Below are 21,971 nucleotides of genomic sequence, written 5' to 3'. Positions count from 1 at the left end.
TTGATTCAGTAAATATTAACAGCGGTTTCACACATTTTTTTTCCAAATTTGCAGGAACTAAATAAATAAAAATAAGCCATTATATGGTTTATATTTGAAGCAATTTATATATCTGATTGGCTTATTTATATCTGAAGCAAATCTAGTGGTACAGCAAATTGCTAGAGTTGCTTTGAATATATTAAATTTATCAATTCCTTTTTAAATAAAATCATTAAATTGTTAAAATACACAGATTCATTTAGATAAGTCACATCTAAAGCCTTAAAGAACTGACTCTTCTCTCAAGCACTGGGATACGGTAAAATCAGAGCTGGAAGATAGGGTGTTGGTTGCATTGAAAGAGATAGATTGTGCTACCAGGTTTTTGTTTCTGCTTTTATTTTGTGTGCAGTTTTTTTTCTTTCATTGTTTTATTATGTTTGGGTTAATATATCTGTTGTGAACCACTTAGAGTTTATTTCTTTCATTTATTTTTAGCCCATTTAAAACATTTGCGTAGCTGCCCATCTTCAGATTGAATTCTGGGTGGCTCACGCGATGTGCAGTTGTAAGAGCTGTGGTTCTAATATGGGTGGCCATACAAGTATTAAATGAATGAATGTGTAATATATGCATATATTTATTCCAGAAGTGGGGATTTTGTAGTCCTCACATAATTTCATGTGATCCTCAGTTTAATTTCAGCCTTCTGTACAAGTTCAAACCTCTGGTGAGACTTGCATATCCTTTTTTTTTGTACTGGGATATCAAAGAAAATTGATATTTTGAACATTTTTTTTACTCTGACCCCACCTTTGTGGTCCCTGAGGAAATATGGCAATTGGTAGGAAAAATAGCCCACTCATGGTCTCTTTCACTAAGAGGTGCTCTTCTGAAATGTCCTTGCTTGTCTACTACATGAATAATTTGCAGCATCAAATTACCATCCAAAGATTATTATTACCTTACCCCGAGTATTGATGTAATGCATAACATTCTGGTAATAGTCAACGACTTTGCAGATTTTCAGCCAAAAGTGTTTTCTAATTCTGGAAAATGCCAGAGTTTGAACTGGGACCTTTTGCATGCAAAGCATAAGACACTGAGCTATGGTCTTCCTCATTCTTTTAGTCATTATCTTCCTTTTAGCAATTCCAAAAATAGAATAATCAGAATTCAATAAACTTTTAAAAAATATATCCAATAATCAAATGCAACTGGATTTTGCTGTCTGTTGACTAAAAGCTATATGCGGTTGCATTTTATTATCAACTACAATTTTGTACTCATTTTCCTAGTTTTTAGCTAGCATAAGAACAAGTAATGAACACAGAGACTATTTTTAATTTTATTATTCAATAAAATATGAATTATCTAATAATGCATAGACAAATATTTGTTCCGTTCCTAATTTCTAGTATACTGATTGCTCAGAAAGAAAATGTAAATCATATGAACACAGTTTCAAACAGCATATTTTGATTTCATAAAGTATTTTAATGATAGTATTTTAAAAAGATTTGCTAAATTAAAATAAAAGATTCTAGTCAACCCAGTTTTTGGGTTGTGATTCTTTCAACAAAGGGAAGAGGATGAACATAACAGAGATCAAGGCAATTGCCTTGCATTTCACTATAGGGAACATCTTATATTCTTCTAACATTCATATTTCTGAAGCTAACCTATTCTTACTGTTTGACATTAGCTACTGAAAATGTGAGCCGTTTGACAATACATTCCAGTTGAATTTGTTAATAATTATTTTAAGTATTTTTATAAGATTTTATTCCTTTAATTGTTTCCTTTTATTGTTAGTCTTTTTCTGTGCTCACATGATGGAAAGATGGGATGTAAACTGAATAAATAATAACACATTTCCAGAAATGAAGTACCATAGTTTCCGGTGTATAAGATGACTTTTTAACCCATGAAAATCTTCTCAAAAGTCAGGGGTCGTCTTATATGCCGGGTGCTGAAACTTTAGGGACAGGGCTGGCTGGAAAACCTGGAGCGGATCTTCCATTTAGTCTGTGCAGGGAAAGCGGGACCAATTTGAGAAGAAGCTGCAGTCTGTGATTTTTTACAGGCTGGGGTCTGGGCGTCTTTCCTTCTAAAGTTGAAGAGCAGCTGTAGTCTATCCCAACTTGAAAGGCAGGTGGGAATGCCGCAGCCAGAGCAGCTGCTTAGCTCTAAGGACACATTTGACTCAGGAACTGGGCGGGCTGGCTGGAAAACCTGGAGCGGATCTCCCATTTGGTCTTTTTTTTTAATCCCATTTATACTCCGCCCTTCTCCGAAGACTCAGGGCGGCTTACAATTTAAAGCACAAATCAATGTGCTTAGCAATAGCCTTCATTCTATGTATATGCCTGCTTATTAGAGCTTTCACCCCCCCCCCCCAGCAGCATTATTACAAAGTCAGCTTATTGCTCCCAACAATCTGGGTCCTCATTTTACCTACCTCGGAAGGATGGAAGGCTGAGTCAACCTTGAGCCTGGTGGGATGTGAACCTGCACTAACTGCAGGCAGCTGGTGTTACTTAAGGCTGTGCGCAGGGAAAACTTTAGAGTGAATTAGGAAAAGTGAAAAAGTGAATTAGGAAAATAGGAAATGGTTGCTGGAATTGGGTATGTATAGTTTAATGAAGAGAAGGTTGAGGGGTGACATGATAGCAGTGATCCAATATCTCAGGGGCTGCCACAAAAAAGAGGGAGACAAGCTATTCTGCAAAGCACCTGAAAGCAGGACAAGAAGCAATGGATGGAAACTAGTCAAAGAGAGAAGCAACCTAGAACTAAGGAGAAACTTCCTGACAGTTAGAACAATTAACCAGTGGAACAACCTGCCTCCAGAAGTGTTGAATGCTCCAACACTGGAAGTTTTTAAGAAGAGACTGGACAGCCATTTGTCTGAAATGATATAGGGTTTCCTGCCTTAGCAGGGGGTTGGACTAGATGACCTCCAAGGTCCCTTCCAAATTATTATTATTATTATTATTATTATTATTATTATTATTATTATTATTATTATTATTATTATTAAGTTTAATCCACTTGCACTGTTTTATGTTTACATGTTTGATGACAAACAGCCTCAGTGCTTTTTTTGTAAAAGAAAAAGGTGCCGGAACTCACACATGTCATACAACCTGCCTTGCCTACCCTACAAGATTCCATCCAAAAAAGGTGCCGGAACTCCGTTCTGAGCGTTCTATGAGAAAAAAAGCCCTGAACAGCCTTATGTTTATAAGTGACAGTTTTCCTACTAAGTACCTGCATGTCATAAGCATTTGAATTAAAATTACCATATTAAAATCAAATCTGATGTTTTTTAATTTTTATTTGGTGTGCGTTGGAAGAGGGGTAGTCTTATACGGCGAGTATAGCCCAAACCCTATAATTTAACAGGAAATGTAGGGGGTCGTCTTATACGCCCAGTCGTCTTATACGCCGGAAAATATGGTAGATACAAACTACGGTATATTTCCACCAGTGCAGGAATGCACATGTCTTCCAAATATTGTTTTTAGCAGCAAAAATAATCTAGCTAGGACTAACCTATTTCTTAGGTAATATACAAAGCCCTTGGAATAAGTTGGAATTGACTGTGTCCTAAAAAAAACAAAAGTAAAAGCCATTCCACCTACCCATAAAACAGGGGTGTCAAACTCAATTTCACTGAGGGCCGCATCAGCATTGCTGTTGCCCTCAGGGGGCTGGGTGGGTGTGGCCTGGGTGGGCGTGGCCTACTGGGTGGGCGTGGCTAGAGTGCATATGGCCTACTAGGTGGGCGTGGCCAGCTCTACATTGTTCGCATCAAGGGTGCCTATGGGGGCCTGGGCAGGAGTGGGACAGATCTGAGGGTCTCTGGCAGGAGGAGAGTCTCTGGGCCAGGGCCAAGGCAGTGGGGGCCATTCCCTCACTGTTTCCAAGATGGCTTCGCGGGCCACATGAAACCACTTCGCGGGCCGCATCCGGCCCCCGGGCCTTGTGTTTGACATGTCTGCCATAAAACATTTTAAAAGCCAAACACAGTAATTCTGCAATTGGAATGTTCAATGATGTTTTAATGAAATGAAAGGAGAAAGGGATGATGGATTAGGATAGCAAATATCTAGTTTTTGTTCCATTTTCTACAATTCAGATTAAGTGTAGAAAGCAGTTGCTATTAGGCTCTGGAGGGAGGAGGCTCCCAAACTTGAAAACTACTGCCTTCCTGCTTCAAATTATTTTTTGCACTTTATCTTAATTTCTGAAGCATAAGAAAACATTGGGAAACTGCACTGATAGACTTTCCCCTTACTTGTAGTTTATTCTAAGGAACAACTGGTAGTCCACTGGGCATTATTAGTATATATTCTGCCTGCACATAAGAGTTGCACTCAAAACCCACTGAAATGAATTAAGTAAGTCCAGCAGTTTAAAATTAATTCAGAATAAAGTTGGAAGGCATTGTCTTGGGGTAGGCACAGAGAAGTCATCCACCATAGCTGATCATCAGTCATGTCAGCCTGGCAATGTAAGTTTAATTTAACATAGCACAATTGTATTTCACAGCATGACTGCAGTTGCATCTGTTGCTCCTTTTTATTATATATGGTAAATGCAGAAGTAATTTGATTAAGAACATGGTTAAATTAATTTCACTGCAATCGTGTATGTTTCATTTGGAGAGTTACTGGTATTAAATGTGCCCAATTCTTAAGATGCCATATCAAATGTCATATTTTCTAGCGGAGGATTAGATTCAAAAGCTAGGATCAAAGTCAAGGTCACATTTCACAAAGCAGTCTACTAAGAGGATTTGCTGTGGTTACTTTTATATCTTGTAATTATGAGAGACATAGATGGTACTGAAAAACGATGTGGTTTGCAGTTTCAGAGGATAGGCACCATCCCTCCTGGACACCATCAGTTGTGGCTGATGCATGTGATTTTATTTTTTAAATGGAACCAAAGCAGAAATGTATCTGAAACTGCAGACAACATCATTCGTGTGTGTGTGTGTGTGTGTGTGTGTGTGTGTGTGTATTGTCTCAAAAAGGCAGGAGGAAAGAGAAAGGATTGTTTGGTAGGCCCTGGACCAACATGCAGTCAGTAAATTGCAGCTGTGTCATAGGTTGGGGATAATAATAGCTCAACAAACCTTACTAAACCTTAGTAACTATTACTGACCTATTGACCAAATTGCCAAAAGTAATAGATCCAGCTAGGTAAGTATTCTTGGTTTGTTCAGAGCACCCTCCTAGATTGATCTCTCCCGCAGCCTTATCAATGGATTCCTTTTTATCCACAGTTGTCACAACTTACTAGGATACTAATATTTTGTCAAGGGGAATGTAAAATAAAATTAAGAGAAGAACTGGTAGCAGAGGGACATAGTTACCAGTGGTTCCCTATTTACAATTATTAGAAAAAAATGAAATAGACAAAAGAATGTGCGGTTTTGAACATTGTATGACTGAGTTTCAAATAGAATTGTGTACAAATGATGAACATGCAATTGCTAAAGTGTATACATTCTTATCAAGAACTGAAATAGAAGAAAAATATGTGAAAGAATGTATAATAAAATGAGCTAAAGTTTTTGGTTGTAATACAGGATACAGATGGAACAGTGGAAAAATATGTGGCTGAAAGAATTGAAATTTACACTGCTATAATCTTAAAGAGAGTTTTTATAAACTGATGCACTGTTGGTGTACAGGTAATCCTTGACATACGATTGGTTGTTTAGTAACAGTTCAAAGTTATGACTGACCCAAAAAAGAGCACTTATGACCTGGATTCAAAGTATTGATGGTTGTGTCCCCTCCACAGTCATGTGATCAAACTTCAAACACTCTGCAACATGGCCACGTTTATGGCTGTTTGCAGCGTCCTGCAGTCATGTAACTGGGTTTTACATCTGTTTTGCCGAAAACTGGCACTTCTTATTTTTTGGCTAAACCATGCCTATAGTGTACAAATGGTACACTTAATGACTAGGGTGTTCACTTAATGACTGCTGCAGCCATTTTACAGCCACCACATTAACTTAATCCTCACCACAAAAAGGGTCATAACATTGGCCAACCCGTTTTATGACCATTACAACATACGATCATAAGGAGCAGACTCCATTATGGTTGTACGTTGAGTACCCATATGACACCAGAGTTACGCTGTGTGGATATATAAAAATGCTAGAGAATTCTGCGGATTCAAATACATACACTGCTTCAGAGGATTTAAAAGACTAACATACAATTAATCAGAAGTTTTTGTTTTGGGATTGATAGACAAATAGTTGGAAAAAAGTTGAATTTTGTTTTTGTGCCTGATAACTTAAGCAAGATTATTATATGCACAAAGATGGAAATATTTGGCAGTACCCACAATGGAAGAATAGTTGGTGAAGCAATAAAAGTTACAGAGATGGCTAAATTGACTTCTTTGATTATATCTATTTCTATTGCTGAATGGAAACTCCTTATAGACTTTTGCTTTATTCAGAAAAAATGAAGTTATGTTTTATAAGGGAAAGATTGTAGAAAAATGAAAGTTATATTGTAACCATAGAGGTAAATTTTTAATTATACTTATAAAAGGAAAATTGGAAGCTTCTTTTCTGTAACTTTTTTTTCTAGTTTTCTTCTACTTTTCCCCGCTTTCTCACACCATTAGCTTTCTCTGTGATTTCCTTATTTTTCTTTTTTCACTCTTTATATTATAAGTTTAAATGTATATATTTTAAATATAAATAAAAGGTTTTCCCAGTCTACATCTGGTAACCCACTTAATTTAAGACAGTTGTTTGATGCTGGAGTAATCATCCTACCTGTGGCTGCTTTTAAAATGTGAGCTTGAAATCCCATTAACTTTACATGGGAAGAGATAAGTCACATTGTCCCTCTTGATGTGATCCCAGCTATTAAAGTCAAATGCTTGTACTAAGCAAGGAACAACACTAAGTGGCCTTTTAAGACATACAGTACAATTCACAGATTGTGAAAGGAGCTAATCTTTGTGCTGGCAGCAGTTTTTAAGTTGATCCAATTCCTTGGTGTGTTCCAAATTCTCCCAAGAGCTATGATTACAGCTCATTGTCAGGACCCACCTCAATCCACATCTTAGGAAATAAGAACTCTTGGATGCAAGTTTAGTCCAAAAGGAAAATGTTTACTAGGAAGGAATCGATTGTGGGAATACAAGACGGAATCTGACAAAGGTTACATTTCAATCCTATATAAACCATTCCCATTTCAGCCCCTCCCCTCATCCATCTGGTCAGGCTGTCGTCAGTTGCTAGGTGTCAGGTCCTTCCATGGGAAAGGGAACTCTCCTTGGTTTTATGGTTATTGCTTTCCTTTTCAGTTGTAAATGAAGACACAAACCAGATCTGTCTGTCCCCCTCCCTTCCCCCGTTAAAACATCCCCTGTTGTTTGAAAATCGCTTTAGTAACCATCCTCTCCCCCCCCCCCTCGGAGAGATGGCAGAATCCCCAGTAATAGCACGTTGTTCTACCTATACAATTATGAAATGTGATATAAATGGATTCTGACACTCATTTTGACACGAGTCTTTGGAGAATGACTTATCTTTTCCAGAATCTTGCTTTACTTTTTAATTTTATTTTGTAGGAATTGTTTGTGGCCAGACATGCCCATGAATGTGGAGGAATCTAGGCAGGTGAGCTATGAATTGCTAATGAAACAATTATTTGCGTGACATGTCATATACCAAAAGGTCATGAGCTGCATTTTCAATATTTTTTATATGTTTTCTTTTCTTTACACTCTGATCCTGCCTTCTCCTTTGGAGTAGTTCCTTGGTAGCTCTTGCTTACAGGAGGCATCCTACCGTTGTTTTCCATTAGCCACCAACCTTTGCAAGAAAGATGGCTTTCACATCTAGTGAGAGATAAAACAAAAAGCAAAATAATTAATGTGCCACCTCCTAGCTAAACAGCAGCAAGATGCGTGGCTAGATGAATTAACTCTTCATGCCCATCTCTTTCAAGCGATAATCTCAGAAGAAATAAATGAAACCAAATGTGTTTTTAAAAAAAAAACGGGAAAAGAATGTGAAAGTAATTTTTTACATTTCAAAATACAAATATTAAATTTTGAAGAGAAATTACACAGCTGTTCAGATTATGTGGGAAGAGCACATCGATTAAAAAAGAAAGTGCAACAGGCAATCTTATTTTAACTGGGGTTTTATTTAGGCAGGGACACATATAATTTCTTTTAAAATTTGTTTTTAACTTTTGTATTTTGGTTTTTTAATCACCCTGTAAACCGCCCTGAGTCCTTCGGGAAAGGGCGGTATATAAATGTAATAAAAATAAATAAATAAATGTAATACTCCGAATAGACCATAAGTTGGTAGACAACTGCTACAAATAGGATTTATCCATCCCACAGTCCCAGTAAAGAGTTACTGTGAAATAGTGCCAAGAAAAGTCCAGGGATCTGTCCAGGCAGTCACCAGGACTCAACACTGACTCAAAGGCTAAATAAATAAATAAACAAATCCATGCTTATAATATGAGTCAAGGCTGATCTTAAAACTTACTTTCATAATTTTTAGACAGGGTTAATGAATCTTAAACTTATCACAAAAGCAATGGACACAGATTAAAAACCTAATATAAATTCCTCATTAGATGTGCTAACTATTTCTACAGAAATAAAATATTCATTTAATAGTTGCCCCCACTGCTTTTCTATTTATCTGGACTTATCCATAGATTCCTGGAGATGCCAGCCATGTATGAAATGGAACATCCCACTTGTTTCCCAGCATCTTTCCAGAAACTTATAGCTCATTTTAAAAGAGACAAAACTGTTTGTTTTTTTTTAATCTTCAGGAAAGGGAGAGGTTGGGGGAAATCTGTGTGTGATATTGCATCTCTTTCTCATGAGAACGGATTCTGCTATCTGACTGCAAGGATATATACAGTATTGAGAAAGTCTGAGTCCTGTCAGTTGGCAAGAGAATCACACCCATGATGGCCTATGCAAGTTATTCACTAATGGAACCAGAAAAACCACATATCTACCCTCATGCCTCTAGAGTCATTTCCAACTTTTACGAATTTGTATTTTTAAAAAGAAAGATATGTATGTTGCTCTGAAATGGAGGAACAAATGGATTTTCATATTTATAAGGTTTACAAATATTCATGGGAGAATTGAAAGATACCAACCATATCATCATTTGATCTACTAGATTAGGATCTAAACTCATGAGGAAGCTGGGCTTGCTGTGGTGGCAAATTTGTGATGTGACTCTTGGATTTGCATTGGAGGATGGTTATGTCTGGAAACACAAAATTTCTTTGAGAAAGAATAATCTTACCAGGAATCTACTAATCCATTAAATGGGCTTCACTTAGCCCAATTCATAAATAGACTATTTTACTTTTATTGAAATATCTGTCCAATATCAAATAATCCTAGGACAAGATATAATCCCTATAGATACAAAAACAACTGAAGGGAAAAATTATAAACCTTCGCCCAGGTTCGCCTGGTGTGCCAGTTGCGGCCCTATCTAGACCGGGATGCCTTACGTACGGTCACTCACACCCTCGTTACCTCTCGTCTGGACTACTGCAATGCTCTCTACATGGGGCTACCCTTGAAGACCACTCGGAGGCTCCAGCTGGTACAGAATGCAGCCGCGAGAGTTGTGTTGGGAGTTTCCCGACACTCCCATGTTACACCTCTGCTCCGCGAGCTGCATTGGCTTCCAGTTGTCTTCCGGGTGAGATTCAAGGTGTTGGTAATGACCTACAAAACCCTACATGGCATGGGTCCGGAATACCTTGGGGAGCACCTGCGGCCGGCGTCAACTTCCCTCCGCCCAGTACGCTCCCACAGAGAGGGCCTCCTCAGGGTGCCACCGGTCAAAGAATGTCGACTGGTGGCCCCCAGGGGGAGGGCGTTCTCTGTGGGTGCGCCGGATTTATGGAACCATCTTCCGGTCGAGCTCCGGATGGCGCCTGACCTCCGCTCCTTCCGGCGCGATCTCAAAACCTACCTTTTTGAACAAGCTGGCCTGGCCTGATGGGATGGGGTTGGGTTGTATTAATCTGTTTTAATCTATTTTTAATGTGTTTTAACTTATTCATGGGCATTTGTTTAATCGTTTTTAATTTTTGTATTTTGTTTTTTAATATGTATTGCCCTGTTCACCGCCCTGAGTCCTCCGGGAGAAGGGCGGTATACAAATAAAATTAATAATAATAATAAAAAATCAAGCTATAACTAAGACTCCAGAACTTGTCAGAACTCACCTTGAATGAAATCACTTTTGGCACCAGCTTAAGTGCCAGCATGAAGAAAGACCTCAATTACACCCAAAAGATGAGAAAACCCTCTCTTACATATACAGATAGGATGTATTCTCAGTGAAAGGATACCTTATAGGAATAAGCACCATTTGTAGATTTTGATAGCTGGGCAGACAAACAGTTTAGTAGGAGAGCTGTTCTGCCAAGCATCTTGCCCCATGTGATTTGGCAGACAAATATCTTGGCAATCTTATTTAGTCAAGATATTTGTCTGCCAATCTAAAGAAATTGATCTTTATTTTACATAGTGGTAGAGTTACTATAGTATTAATATTAATTAATTTTAAAATGGCCATTTCTCCATTGTCTCTTTTCTGACATGTACTCCAATAATTTTGATTAAAAGAAAGTTCTGGGTTTAGCTGTCCAAATAGTAGATTTCTCCATACATTTTGTCTTTATTGTGTCTTTTACAATCTTTCAGCCTCACAGGTAAACCAAACAGGAAACATGACGAGATGAGCTAATTCTACTTTATTGAAAAGCTACATTAACAGCACATTGCAGGTCTGAAAATACAGGTCTCCCACCATTTCTATTACTGCCTAATAAGTTGGAGCATGTCCTTTCTAAGTTTCATTTTCTGTGCATTACTTAGCTGTGGTCCTCTCCTAATTTTATTTTATTTAGTTATTTATAAAACACATTTATATGACTGCCCAACTCACACAGGATGACTCTGGGTGGCTTATACCCTCCCGATTGTTTCCTAGGCAGCATCTCTTCTCATCTTGCAAGGTCATTCTCACATTCCATTAGATAATCAGTTACTTCCTCTGTTACTGAATTTGCTATTCTTATGTTTGAGATATAACTTTTAATCTCCTACAGTCTTCTTTCTTGTGATAAACTTCAAACGAAACCGAACAGCCAGGTGGTTTGCTGAATGGGAGAAACCCAGCAAAATTGTAATGGGCCGATGACAGTGAAACTTGCACATTGATGCTCTTTTGACCTCACTCGATCATCAGACTGATTTGATCTTCTTTTGTCATTCATTTTTATCCTATATATATATCCTCTTAGGATGGATTGGCAGTTTGACAGGGACTGTCTGATTGACAATTAAAAACAAAAGGTCAAAGTAGGGCAGATAATTTAAAGAAAGAAAAAGAAAGGCTAAAAGCTAGATCAAATGGGTGTAATATGGGTCTAACCTTTTTAATCATTATGAGCATATTTGTACTGCTGAGAACATGTAATTCTAGAGAAATTAGCTAATCAGAAAATGCCCATTTACCAAAAGGTAAAGGTGAGGATACATCTCATCACATGTCTCATCAGCTCCAGGATGACTTTTGTATTCTCAACTGAGCTTTGAAGAGGACAAATCTGCCAAACAAAATTGTGGATTTGTGCTATCCACTATTTTTTATTTTTCAAGAATGCTGTAGAACACATATTGGGCATTCTTTAAAATGCAGTTCTGTCCACTGCAATTTTGTTCTTCTTTAAAAAGAAAAAGAAAAGAGCTTTGTTCTGGGGCAAGGAATGTGGAAAAGGGAAAAGTCTGCAGAGATACTGAGATCTGTAGATATCACCTTAAAGGTCTTATTTAAAATACTCCAAGCTGGAAACAGTTCGCTCAATTTTCTCAAACTGGAACTTTACAGTTCAAATACAGCAGAGTTATCATGTCAGTTTCAAAAAGATTAGAAACCTTCTCTGTAAGAATTTTCACATTCTGGCCATAAGTCTAATATCTAGCACATAGCTGTGTTAATTAAACTGCTTCAGGAAGTTGAGTGCCACAATTAATGTGGGGTCTGGATTGCATCTTAATTGTATCATGTAAGCTGAATGATAATACAGCAAATGATTTGTGGAAAGTGGTAATTATATGTTACTCTTGTCCAGCTCTCAACTTTTAAAAGGACTATGAAAAAAGTTTTCTTTTTTTTTGCTATGTGCCTTTGTTTGACTAGATGGAAACAGAGTTGGGAGTCTCACTAAGGCAAAAGCCAGAGTAGTCTTCATATTTCACAGCAGGCCAGATGTTATCTACAAAAAGTGTTTCAGGGAATGAGCTACCTGGCCTTCTTCCTTACATTCTAAGAACGCTGCAGTTTTTCCTATGTCACCTTGTGGACAATCCAAATCTGACTTTCATTTTTCCTCTCTTCCCTCCCACCTTTGGAGCTATACCTATAAACTAGCATTTCTCAATCTTGGCAGCTTGAAGATGTATGGACTTCAACTCCCCGAATTCTCTAGCCAGCCGTGCCTATCCCCAACATGAAAGGCTGTCCCTGAAGCCATCCCCAGGTAGATTTTTTTTATTTAGTAAGAAGGGATAGAAAGCAATATTCCTGAGTCTTTTCCCACAGAGAGAAATGACCTATTTTTCTTTTCCAAGTATTCAACGAGTCTCTCTTTCTAAACAGAGCAAATCCTCTAATCTTCAATTAGAAGCTGATTTAAAAAAATGAGAGGTTGCCTTCTGCCCATCCACATGTTCAACACTCAGCCTTTTCTTGGTGGAATTAGAAATGTGAGATAAGGGAAAGGAGATGGTAGACCAGGTAGGATCTTGGCATTTCCAAATGTTCTCCAGGAAATGCTAACGGAAAAGGGCAGTGACCTTGGTCAAAGCAAGTTGTACCTAGTGTCCTGGTTACTTATTTAAGGTGTGTATGTGTGTGGGGGGGATGGGAGCAAGAATGGAGAAGATTGTTTCTTGATTAACTTCACTGAGTAATAGAAGATTTGAAGATGGCTAGCCAGTTTCGTATAGTGATTAAGGAATCAGACTAGAAATCAGGGGAACTCTGAATTCTAGTCCCACCTTAGGCACGAAGCCAACTGGACCTTGGCCCAGTCACTTTCTCTCATCTCTAGGGAGAATCTTGTCAAGAAACCTGCAAAGACTTTTTCAGGCAGTCTTTCAGGCATGACTGAATGGAGGGGGGTGGGAGGTAAGGTGATGATAGGTACCGTAGTAGCAAGACACTATCAGAGAAGAGAACCCTAATGAGCAGAAAAGAACCCTAATTAAGGAGAAAGTTTATCTTGGTAAAATCTACATATACATTCTCTTGCATTTATACTATTCCAAGTTTCCTAATACCAAAGCAGAACAGATCCTGTTGGTAAAGTTGTTCTGCAAGTTCTGTTTTTGGAGGACCAAATCGCTAATACTCCAATTGCTAATACTCCAATTCCCTTAAAGCAGTGGATCCACGCATAATGATTCATGCATTAATTAGCTCTTGCTTAGATTATTTTAACACACTCACAGATAGTGGTTTTTTTTTTATGTCTTTGAATCATTGTTGTCTCCTGGTAACTGGTTGGAATAGTCCTGCCATTTTCTTGGCAAGATTTCATAAGTGGCTTGCCACTATTTGCTTCCTGGGACTGAGAGACAGAGTGACAGGGCCAAGGCCACCCAGCTGGCTTAATGTCTAGGGTTGGACTAGAACTCACCGTCTCCCAGTTCTTAATTCAGTATCTTAATTACTATATCCAAATGACTCTTACATACATAATTTGGATATCTAAAGTGACTCCTTCAGCAATTTGCATTTTTCATCAAAGGACCTGTGATATATCCCCTCACACAAAAAGTATAAGTTGATTTGTATGTGAGACACAGTTACTTTTGTCTTCCTTTTGTAGTAGGAGCTAGGTGGAAAGTTTTGTGCAGAAGATTGGGTTGGTACCAGTTGACTGTTTAATAGGCAATAAAATCTGCCATATTTTGCTGTGCTTTCACACTGGTTACAAAGAAGGTTCCATGTCTTTTTAAATTTTGCTTCAGATTATTCCATTACTGTAATCTTATTTTAAACTACATATTGCTGTGGAGCTTTGATAAGTAGAAAAATATTTTGATCATATTCTACGACAGCCTTCTTCGACACAGAACTCTCTAGACGTGTTGGGCTACCTAAGCCCATAATTCCAATTAGCAGAGCCTTTGGTATTTTCCCCATCTTCATTTTAGTTCATACTTTGTATTTTTTTTTGTATTATATAGATCATTTCTTCCAACTGAACATGCATGTTTTCAGGAAGAGTTTTGCAATAATTGTGCATCTAACTGCTGAACAGAGAAAAAAGAACCTTACTGGTGGAGTAGAACAGCATGCCGCGGCTTGTCCTGAATGTCATAAAAGTCACCTTTTGGCACAGCTGGGCATGAAGATATAGACACTGCCTCCCCCACTATTACTTTTAAATATGCTCTTACCTACTTTATTCCCAGGTCAGCAAAAATTCTTTTATGACTTCATCGATGACAACTTCACAAGACTCAAAAAGGCTGAGTAAGAACCAGCCTAGGGAGCAGGGGATAATGTGCCACATTCAGGAGGCCTAAAGTTGGATACTGGCCTGAAAATGTCTCATTCTGGGGGTTGACTTTTTTTTTGTTACTACTATAGAACAGGCAACGGCAGAATGCCAACAGCATTGTCTTCATCTCACATGGAGAACCCTTTGATACCAAGTAGGTACTAGCACTGCTTTTCTATTGAAGCCTGCCCCACAGATGTAACAAATGTTCTTCCCCTGATGTAAAACATAGAGGCTCTAGCACAACTGACAAAAATAAATACAAAAGTGAATATTTTAATTCAGCAGGTCATTAAGCTTGTCTTCCTGGCCCCATTCATCTTATTTCTTCCCAGCAGCCTTGCTCTGTCTCACCTTCCTAGAAGGACAGGTTTCCCTGGGGGATGGAAACCCTGTTTTCTCTCAGAAGTGTCTGACATAAAATACAAGCCTATTTGGGCAAAACATTTCAGCCCTGTTCTTTACTGTAAAAGCTTTCCAAAGTGGTTTTCCAAAATGAATTTTAAAAAATCCTCGCTCTGAAATTTGTAATCTGAGAGATGCAAAAAAGAAAAAGAATTGCAAGAAAGGAAAGAAACAGTAAACATGGACCTAGCAACTCCTACAAAATCCTAATAAAACCACTGGGATGTAAACAGTCCAGGTAGAGCATTGGTCCCTCAGCAGCGCTGATGCTGTGACCTTCACTCCCCCCCTTCTTCCTCTCTCTCTCTCTCTCTCTCTCTCCCTCTCTCTCTCTCTCTCCTCTGCTCTGCAGCCTGATGAAAGGTCACAGCAGGTCATTGATGGTTGGATAGTCCTTGGCTTCCACAGATAGAGTTAGTTGTTAGGATCCAGTGGCTAGTGGGCTGGATTGGAACTAAGAGGACCACCCCAGCTGGCATCAACAATATGGTATTTTTCACTGTACTGTAGAATGTCTTCTACATATGATTCCCTTTCAGGGTAGGCATCAACAGGTACAGACACTGCCACTTTGACCATCAATAGCAGAGCATTATACATTTCAGTGTTACTGAAGGGTTCTCTAAATATTTTTGTTTGGACTTAATACAAAGTCTTGATTTGAGCAAGAACACAGTAAGGTCAAGTATGTTGGACCTGAAATGAATCTTTGCACTGTATCTATATATGTGTGTATGAGTTTGGGTTGGAGTTGAGGATAGTAGCTGATGAACATAGGCATAGATGGGAGGGATTTAATTTGGTTGAAACTGATCTAAATCCACCGACATCTTGGATCCTAGCCATCACGTCCCTCCCTTGAGACAGAGGATCCATAATAAGCTGTCCCACATCAAGGACCTCTTTCAGAAAGAGTGGACGGCAGAACACTGCTATTCTTATAAACTGATTCATGGATGGAAAGACTTGAGAAGCATGGATGGACACCTTTGGGATGGGGTAGGGAAGCCAAAGACTTTCTTGGTGGCTTTTCTACCTCCGCCGAACTGGAGAAGAATCCACAGTTGTCCAAGACAAATCTACTCATATTTGTTTTTAAGCGCCCACGAACTTTTTGTCTGCAATTTTAATCTTTGATAGAAAAATGTGTAAAGTTATTGGGCCAGGAAGGGTAGAATAGGAAGGTAGCTGAATAAGCAGAGTGTGCAACTTTAAAACTTCGGAGCCCTGAGACAGAAAATGGTAATTTCTGATTCATGGACCCTCAACAGTCCAAAAAGGCATCCCCTTTTAGGGGAAATTTACCTTCTGAACAGGATGTGCATTTTATTATTAAGATTCCATGTTTCCACCAGGCCATCTACAAAGCAGGCAGTATCACTGCTGCCAAGTGCTTACTGGTAGTCCTTGACTTCCAACAGTTCATTTAGTGACCAACATTATAATGGTATTGAAAAAGTGACTTATAACACTTTTTCCTACTTACAACTGTTGCAGCATCACGATGGTCACACGATCAAAATTCAGACACTTGTCAACTGACTCATATTTATGATGGTTGCAGTGTGATCACCTTTGGCAACCTTCTGACAAGCAAAGTCAATGGGGAAGCCACGTTCACTTAATAACCGGATTTCAACCGGGTTTCTAACTTAACAACTGCTGTGATGCACTTAACCACTGTGTCAAGAAAGTTCGTAAAATGGAGCAAAACTCACTTAACAAATGTCTCACTTAGCAACAGATATGTTGGGCTTAATTGTGGTTGTAAGTCGAGAACTTCTGTAGTATGTTTTGTTTCTTCAGTGTCATTTGCTGCAAATTCTTCCTCTTTATTCTTGATATCAGATCAATTTAAACATATTAGAATAAGAATTTGAAAAATGGGAGAGGAAATATGAGTATTTAAGGGCAAAGGGTGAGCAAAAATGGACCTCATTTATCTAGCCAAATTATCATATATATACTTCTCCCAGAAGAACAAAGCTGAAGCCACCAGCCTGAGGATGACAGATGAGATTTCGTCGAAACGTTGCCCTGATACCTCCAATTCTATGTGGGGAAAAACCCAAATGACCAAAGATCTACATACAAACACCTGCAAAAACCTCAGAAAACAAATATATATACACACACATACATACATACATACACACACACACACACTCACTGACCCATTATTTTTTGTTGCCCTCTCTTACTAAACTGTATAATACATATGTCATTTTCACTACTTTTTTATTCTTTGGAATTTCACCTGTCTTTCTTTCATTTCCAGTCCTCTGTTAAGCTTTCTATTTGGATTAGAGCTGTACAAAACTCTTGGCTAAGCAGTCTGATTAATCAATATGTTAAACCTTAACATGGCTTGTTTAGTTTTGGGCTTATGTGTTGTATGAGCCCAAACACTATTATTATGTATCCTGCAGAGAGGATAAAAGTCTTTAAACTGCAGACTGGTAATGCATTAAATTATATTTTGGTTCTAAATGTAAACTAAACATTTGGCTATGGAACTGGAGCAGGCATATCTGAGTGTTGGTGCTTCCTTAACTTAAAACATACATTTTTTTAGGGTTGTGTATCTACTGTGGGAGCCCTGTTTCTAGGGATATCTCTAGCATCCATAACTGTTCAGAAGTCCTTTTGAGGTTTTAGACCTCATCTCTAAATTTAAACCTAAAGTAGGTACTCCTCCCATTTTCTAATTTTTGCCAGGTGCCTCCAGTTTTTATTCTATTTTTTAGCCAGTGATTTTAGGATCTGGACACCTTTTGGCGACCTATTGCATGATACATGTTGTATATATATACATCAAGATCGGGCTTTGGTAACATTAATGGTTTTATCTCCCGGGGGTGTGTTTTCTTGCAGAGTTCCTGCTGGGGACTGTGTGCAAGGATGGCAGCTGCAGAACCTTTGACTGCTTTCTCCCGTTGGTACCTCTATGCCATTCATGGCTACTTCTGCGAGGTGATGTTCACAGCTGCTTGGGAGTTTGTGGTCAACTTCAACTGGAAGTTCCCAGGTGTCACCAGTGTATGGGCACTCTTCATCTATGGGACGTCCATCCTCATTGTAGAAAAGATGTATCTGTACCTGAAGGATAAGTGTAACATACTAATACGCTGCCTGATTTACACTCTATGGACGTATCTTTGGGAGTTCACAACTGGCTTCATTCTACGCCAGTTTAATGCCTGCCCATGGGACTATTCACAGTTTGACTTGAACTTCATGGGCCTCATAACCCTGGAGTATGCCATCCCATGGTTCTGTGCAGCATTTATCATGGAACAACTAGTCATCAGGAACACCCTGCGTTTGCGTTTTGATGAGAATGCTGAACCAGGTGTACCCACATCTGTTGCAACTTTGGCCAATGGTCATGTGAAAACTAACTGAATTGTACTTTAGACTACGCTGAGACTAAGCAGTTGCTCCTGCCCCTTCATCAGAGACTTGGGATGATGGCCTCAACAGCAAAACTCCTGTTTCCTTTACCATAAACAAACCTCCTGGGTTTGGAGGTATGCATGAAAAAGTGGAATCAGTAGGTTTTCTATGAATGTTATTCTTTCTTTCTTTCTCTTAGTTCCTTTAAAAAAAAAACCACAATCCTGCAAGTATCATTGTCAACTACCTGTTGACTAGATAGTTTGACTTGCAACTTACTCTGAAAACAATTCTGTGATCAATACTTTATTATATCTGGGTTAGAAAAAAAAAACAAAAGGCTGGCCCAATTGTTCAAATAACATTAGTAAATAGCCACAGATATCCCCAGTTGACTTAGGATTGGCTTATATTCTATTCAGGTGCTTGCTTGCAACCAATACCTCCCATGGGGCCTGAGATGCTGCAGATTCAAGGAAAAATCAATTCCTGTTGAAACAGCCCAACAAAGTGGCAGACTACTGTGGAGATAGAACTTGCCCTGTTGTGTACTTTCCTTAAGGCTTTTTTAAGTTGCACCACAGTGTATAGTATTATGGTGCTGGACATCCTGCTGAATTTCTATAAAAATATTACTTTTTGAATCATCTATTCTGATGCTTACTAGAGTGTTTCCCACTCTCATGTACCTATTTTTTAAATAAAGAACTATTTTGCTGGATAAAGTCAATCATTGCTGTACAACCTGCATTACAGACATGTAGGCAAAAAAAGTAGGAGAAAAATGGCTAAAGTCATCTCTACCTCCTCCTCCTCACACTTTCTGGTGGAACTCAACAGGAGGGCTCCTTCAGAGCTGATTCTTGCTGACTTTCATTGCGACTGTTTACATCATCCAAATCTTCTCTGGCTTCCTCCATGGGGAATTTTCTAGTCTCATAAATCCAAGTGTCTATAAATATGGACTCCTGACATCACATTGAAATCTTTGTTTGATGCCTGGATTCATTGGGAGTGGAAATCCTGCAGGACAGACTCTTGAAAGGCCTGTGGTCAATCTTTTTTTGTATTGATCTTCTCTGCACTAGTGTTCTCAATGCACAAACGGTAGAATTAGTAGAGCAGCAATATCCCTTCATAAAGCTATTTATGAGCAACTGTTGATGTTTGCTGGGGAGGAACTTTGAAGGATCATCCTTCAAGATGGTTCAAGTGAGTGGAAAACAGCACAAAAGGGCTGCAGATATCCTGGAGTCAGGGACCAAAGTGATTGTCCCAAGAGAAATATGTGATATGCAGGGACAGCTAAAGAAGAAATAGCAATGAACAAGAAGGGGTTCTTTCTGGAAGCCATCCAAAGAATCTGTTCTTTAGGTTCATAGAATGAGAAATGAAAAAACGGAAGGGGGTCACTTGAACTAAATATATCCAATAGCTTTAAGAAGAAGATATGCTATCACTAGGCTTCTTGGACCAGAAAGAAATCCAGATATCATTTGCATAGAATGGAATGCCCTGAGATGGAATGGCACCAGCAACGGAATGGGCTTGTACTTTTGTGGTGGCACCACCTCTTTTCTTTAAAAATAAGACTGTCTTGCTGTTTGGTAGACAACTGTTAATTTTTAACTATCTGGCAGTTATTTTATTGTAGATCTACTTACCTGATAGGTTAGGACCACCATTTGAAGAACTCACTGCCCCCAGTTTGCACTGGCAGGGAACTTTGCTACTCATAGCCCTGATGGCAATAGATCTGGAAAGGTTGAGTTCTGTTCTAGGAACAACAAAGCGGGCAAGCTGCTACCCTGAGAAAATGTTATGTGGTCATGATTAAGAACGAAGGTAATATTAACTTGATTGGTATTTTCAGAGTGTGATTATTTTATTTCTTTACATTTCCCCACAGACCTGATATCCATTGCTGGTAGTGGATGAGCAGGAATATTAGCAGTGGAAGTATTTCCAGGTCTGCCCTACTGTATTTATTCTCCTGACACACTTAACAGGATTAAACTTTGTAATTTATATAAAAATTCTTATAATTCTTCCTTTTTTTAGTTTTAATCGCTTCTGATCCAAACTATGTTTCAGGAAATGGAGGGACCATGCAGAGCAGAAACTTCTATTATTAGCCTTGCAATGATGGCTATTCAATAAGATAGTGGAGTGAATAATATTTATTTTATATTTAGCAGGAAATGGGCTACATTTGCACTTTCTGGTAACCATCATCTGTGAAGCCTTGGAAAAGGCTAGAGAACTTCAGTCTTGCCGTTACTTGAAGATATGTATTCTTGGTACACTTGAAGTTTATGAAATCATGCTACAGGGGTTAGTAAGTTAATGATGATGTTATCCATTCATCATGTCGGACTCTTGCACTACAAGTGCACTAAATGAAGGTTAAAGATAGTAAAATTACTGACTACAAAGGATTCTTGTGCTGGTAATACCATTTCCCTGCATTTGACAATACTGTAATACAATTCCGTGTTCTTTAGGGATTGGAGACAATCTGATTCTAAAAGACCTGATGTTTCATAGTGGGTCAATAATTATGACATTCTGAAAATTTGTTGCATTTTCCTCTATTACATTAGCACCTTCTAAAACTTATTGGATGTCATTTTCTTTGGTACATTGTGCACAAGTATATCCATGCACAAATACAGAAAATGTGTATGACAGAATCTAGGCTGAGCTATCAATTGTTAATATTGTTGATGCAGAAATCTTCTTAAACCTGGTTGTCCTTGAGATGCATTGGATAAATCACCAGGTAGCATGTCTGGAGGTACCAGGTCAGGAAATATTGCCATTCAACATCCATCAGATAATTCATTGACTGGGTAAATTTCCTTTAATTCAATGCCAAATTATCTCCAGGTTATCTTATTAGCCAGGCTGTGTAGATCTCATTTCTGGTCTGGAGGAAATCAACTTACTAGCAGCCAGAGATTTTTCACTTTTAATTTATTTATGTTTCTTTTTCCCCCCAATTCAAATAGATGTGGAGGTGGTGGGGAAGGAACTACTGATGTTTTATTACTGGATTATTAATGACAGTTATATTATTGATAATAGTCACCAAAAGGCAGTGGAGGATACACTGGCACTTGAAATGCATAATAATGAAATAACTCAGTTAAATCTTTGCTTGTATGTGTATCCTCCTCCATAAATTAAAATTGCCTGTTTGAATTCACCAGCAATAAAAAAACTTGTGTTTTGTTTGTTTTGCCCTCTGTCACTTGTAAAATGCCTTATGATTTAAACTGTGAAAAATTGAGATGGACAGAGAATGTCTGTAGGTGATGAATTTCTTATGCACACCCCAAATCCAAAAGCAATCCATCTTTTAAAAGGATCGAGAACCCAACAGTCTTGGATATTTAGCATCCATATTTTGTTATTCAGCCGTCCTGTCCTGTCCTGTCCCATCCTGTCAGATCAGTCTTCTCAAACGAGTTTCATTCAGATGTCCTGGATTTAACTCCTATAAATTCCTGGCCAGCACAGAAGGCTCTAAAAAAACAAGAATAAGCA

General features: G+C 38.5%; 1 protein-coding gene across 4 annotated transcripts in view; it reads left to right on the top strand.

Annotated features, from left to right (window-relative positions):
• The window catches only part of TMEM229B (transmembrane protein 229B), a 54,294-nt gene extending 32,666 nt beyond the window's left edge, over positions 1-21,628 (top strand). For 2 of the 4 annotated variants that reach the window (XM_083348511.1, XM_083348512.1), the window contains 2 exons: positions 7,606-7,654; positions 17,901-21,628. In XM_083348511.1, coding sequence (XP_083204637.1) covers positions 7,625-7,654; positions 17,901-18,431 — 561 coding nt within the window. In that variant the 5' untranslated portion in view covers positions 7,606-7,624 and the 3' untranslated portion in view covers positions 18,432-21,628. Of the gene's footprint in view, positions 1-7,605; positions 7,655-12,510; positions 12,591-14,859; positions 15,516-17,900 lie in introns of those variants that run through there. The other 2 variants (XM_083348514.1, XM_083348513.1) reach the window with 2 other exon arrangements.
• The last annotated feature ends 343 nt before the right edge of the window (positions 21,629-21,971 follow it).

The sequence above is a fragment of the Vipera ursinii genome (genome assembly GCF_947247035.1).
Source record: "Vipera ursinii genome assembly, chromosome: 1".
Taxonomy (NCBI): Eukaryota; Metazoa; Chordata; class Lepidosauria; order Squamata; family Viperidae; genus Vipera; species Vipera ursinii.
Note: the sequence above shows the minus strand (reverse complement) of the source record. Positions and strands in the feature narration are given on the sequence as shown.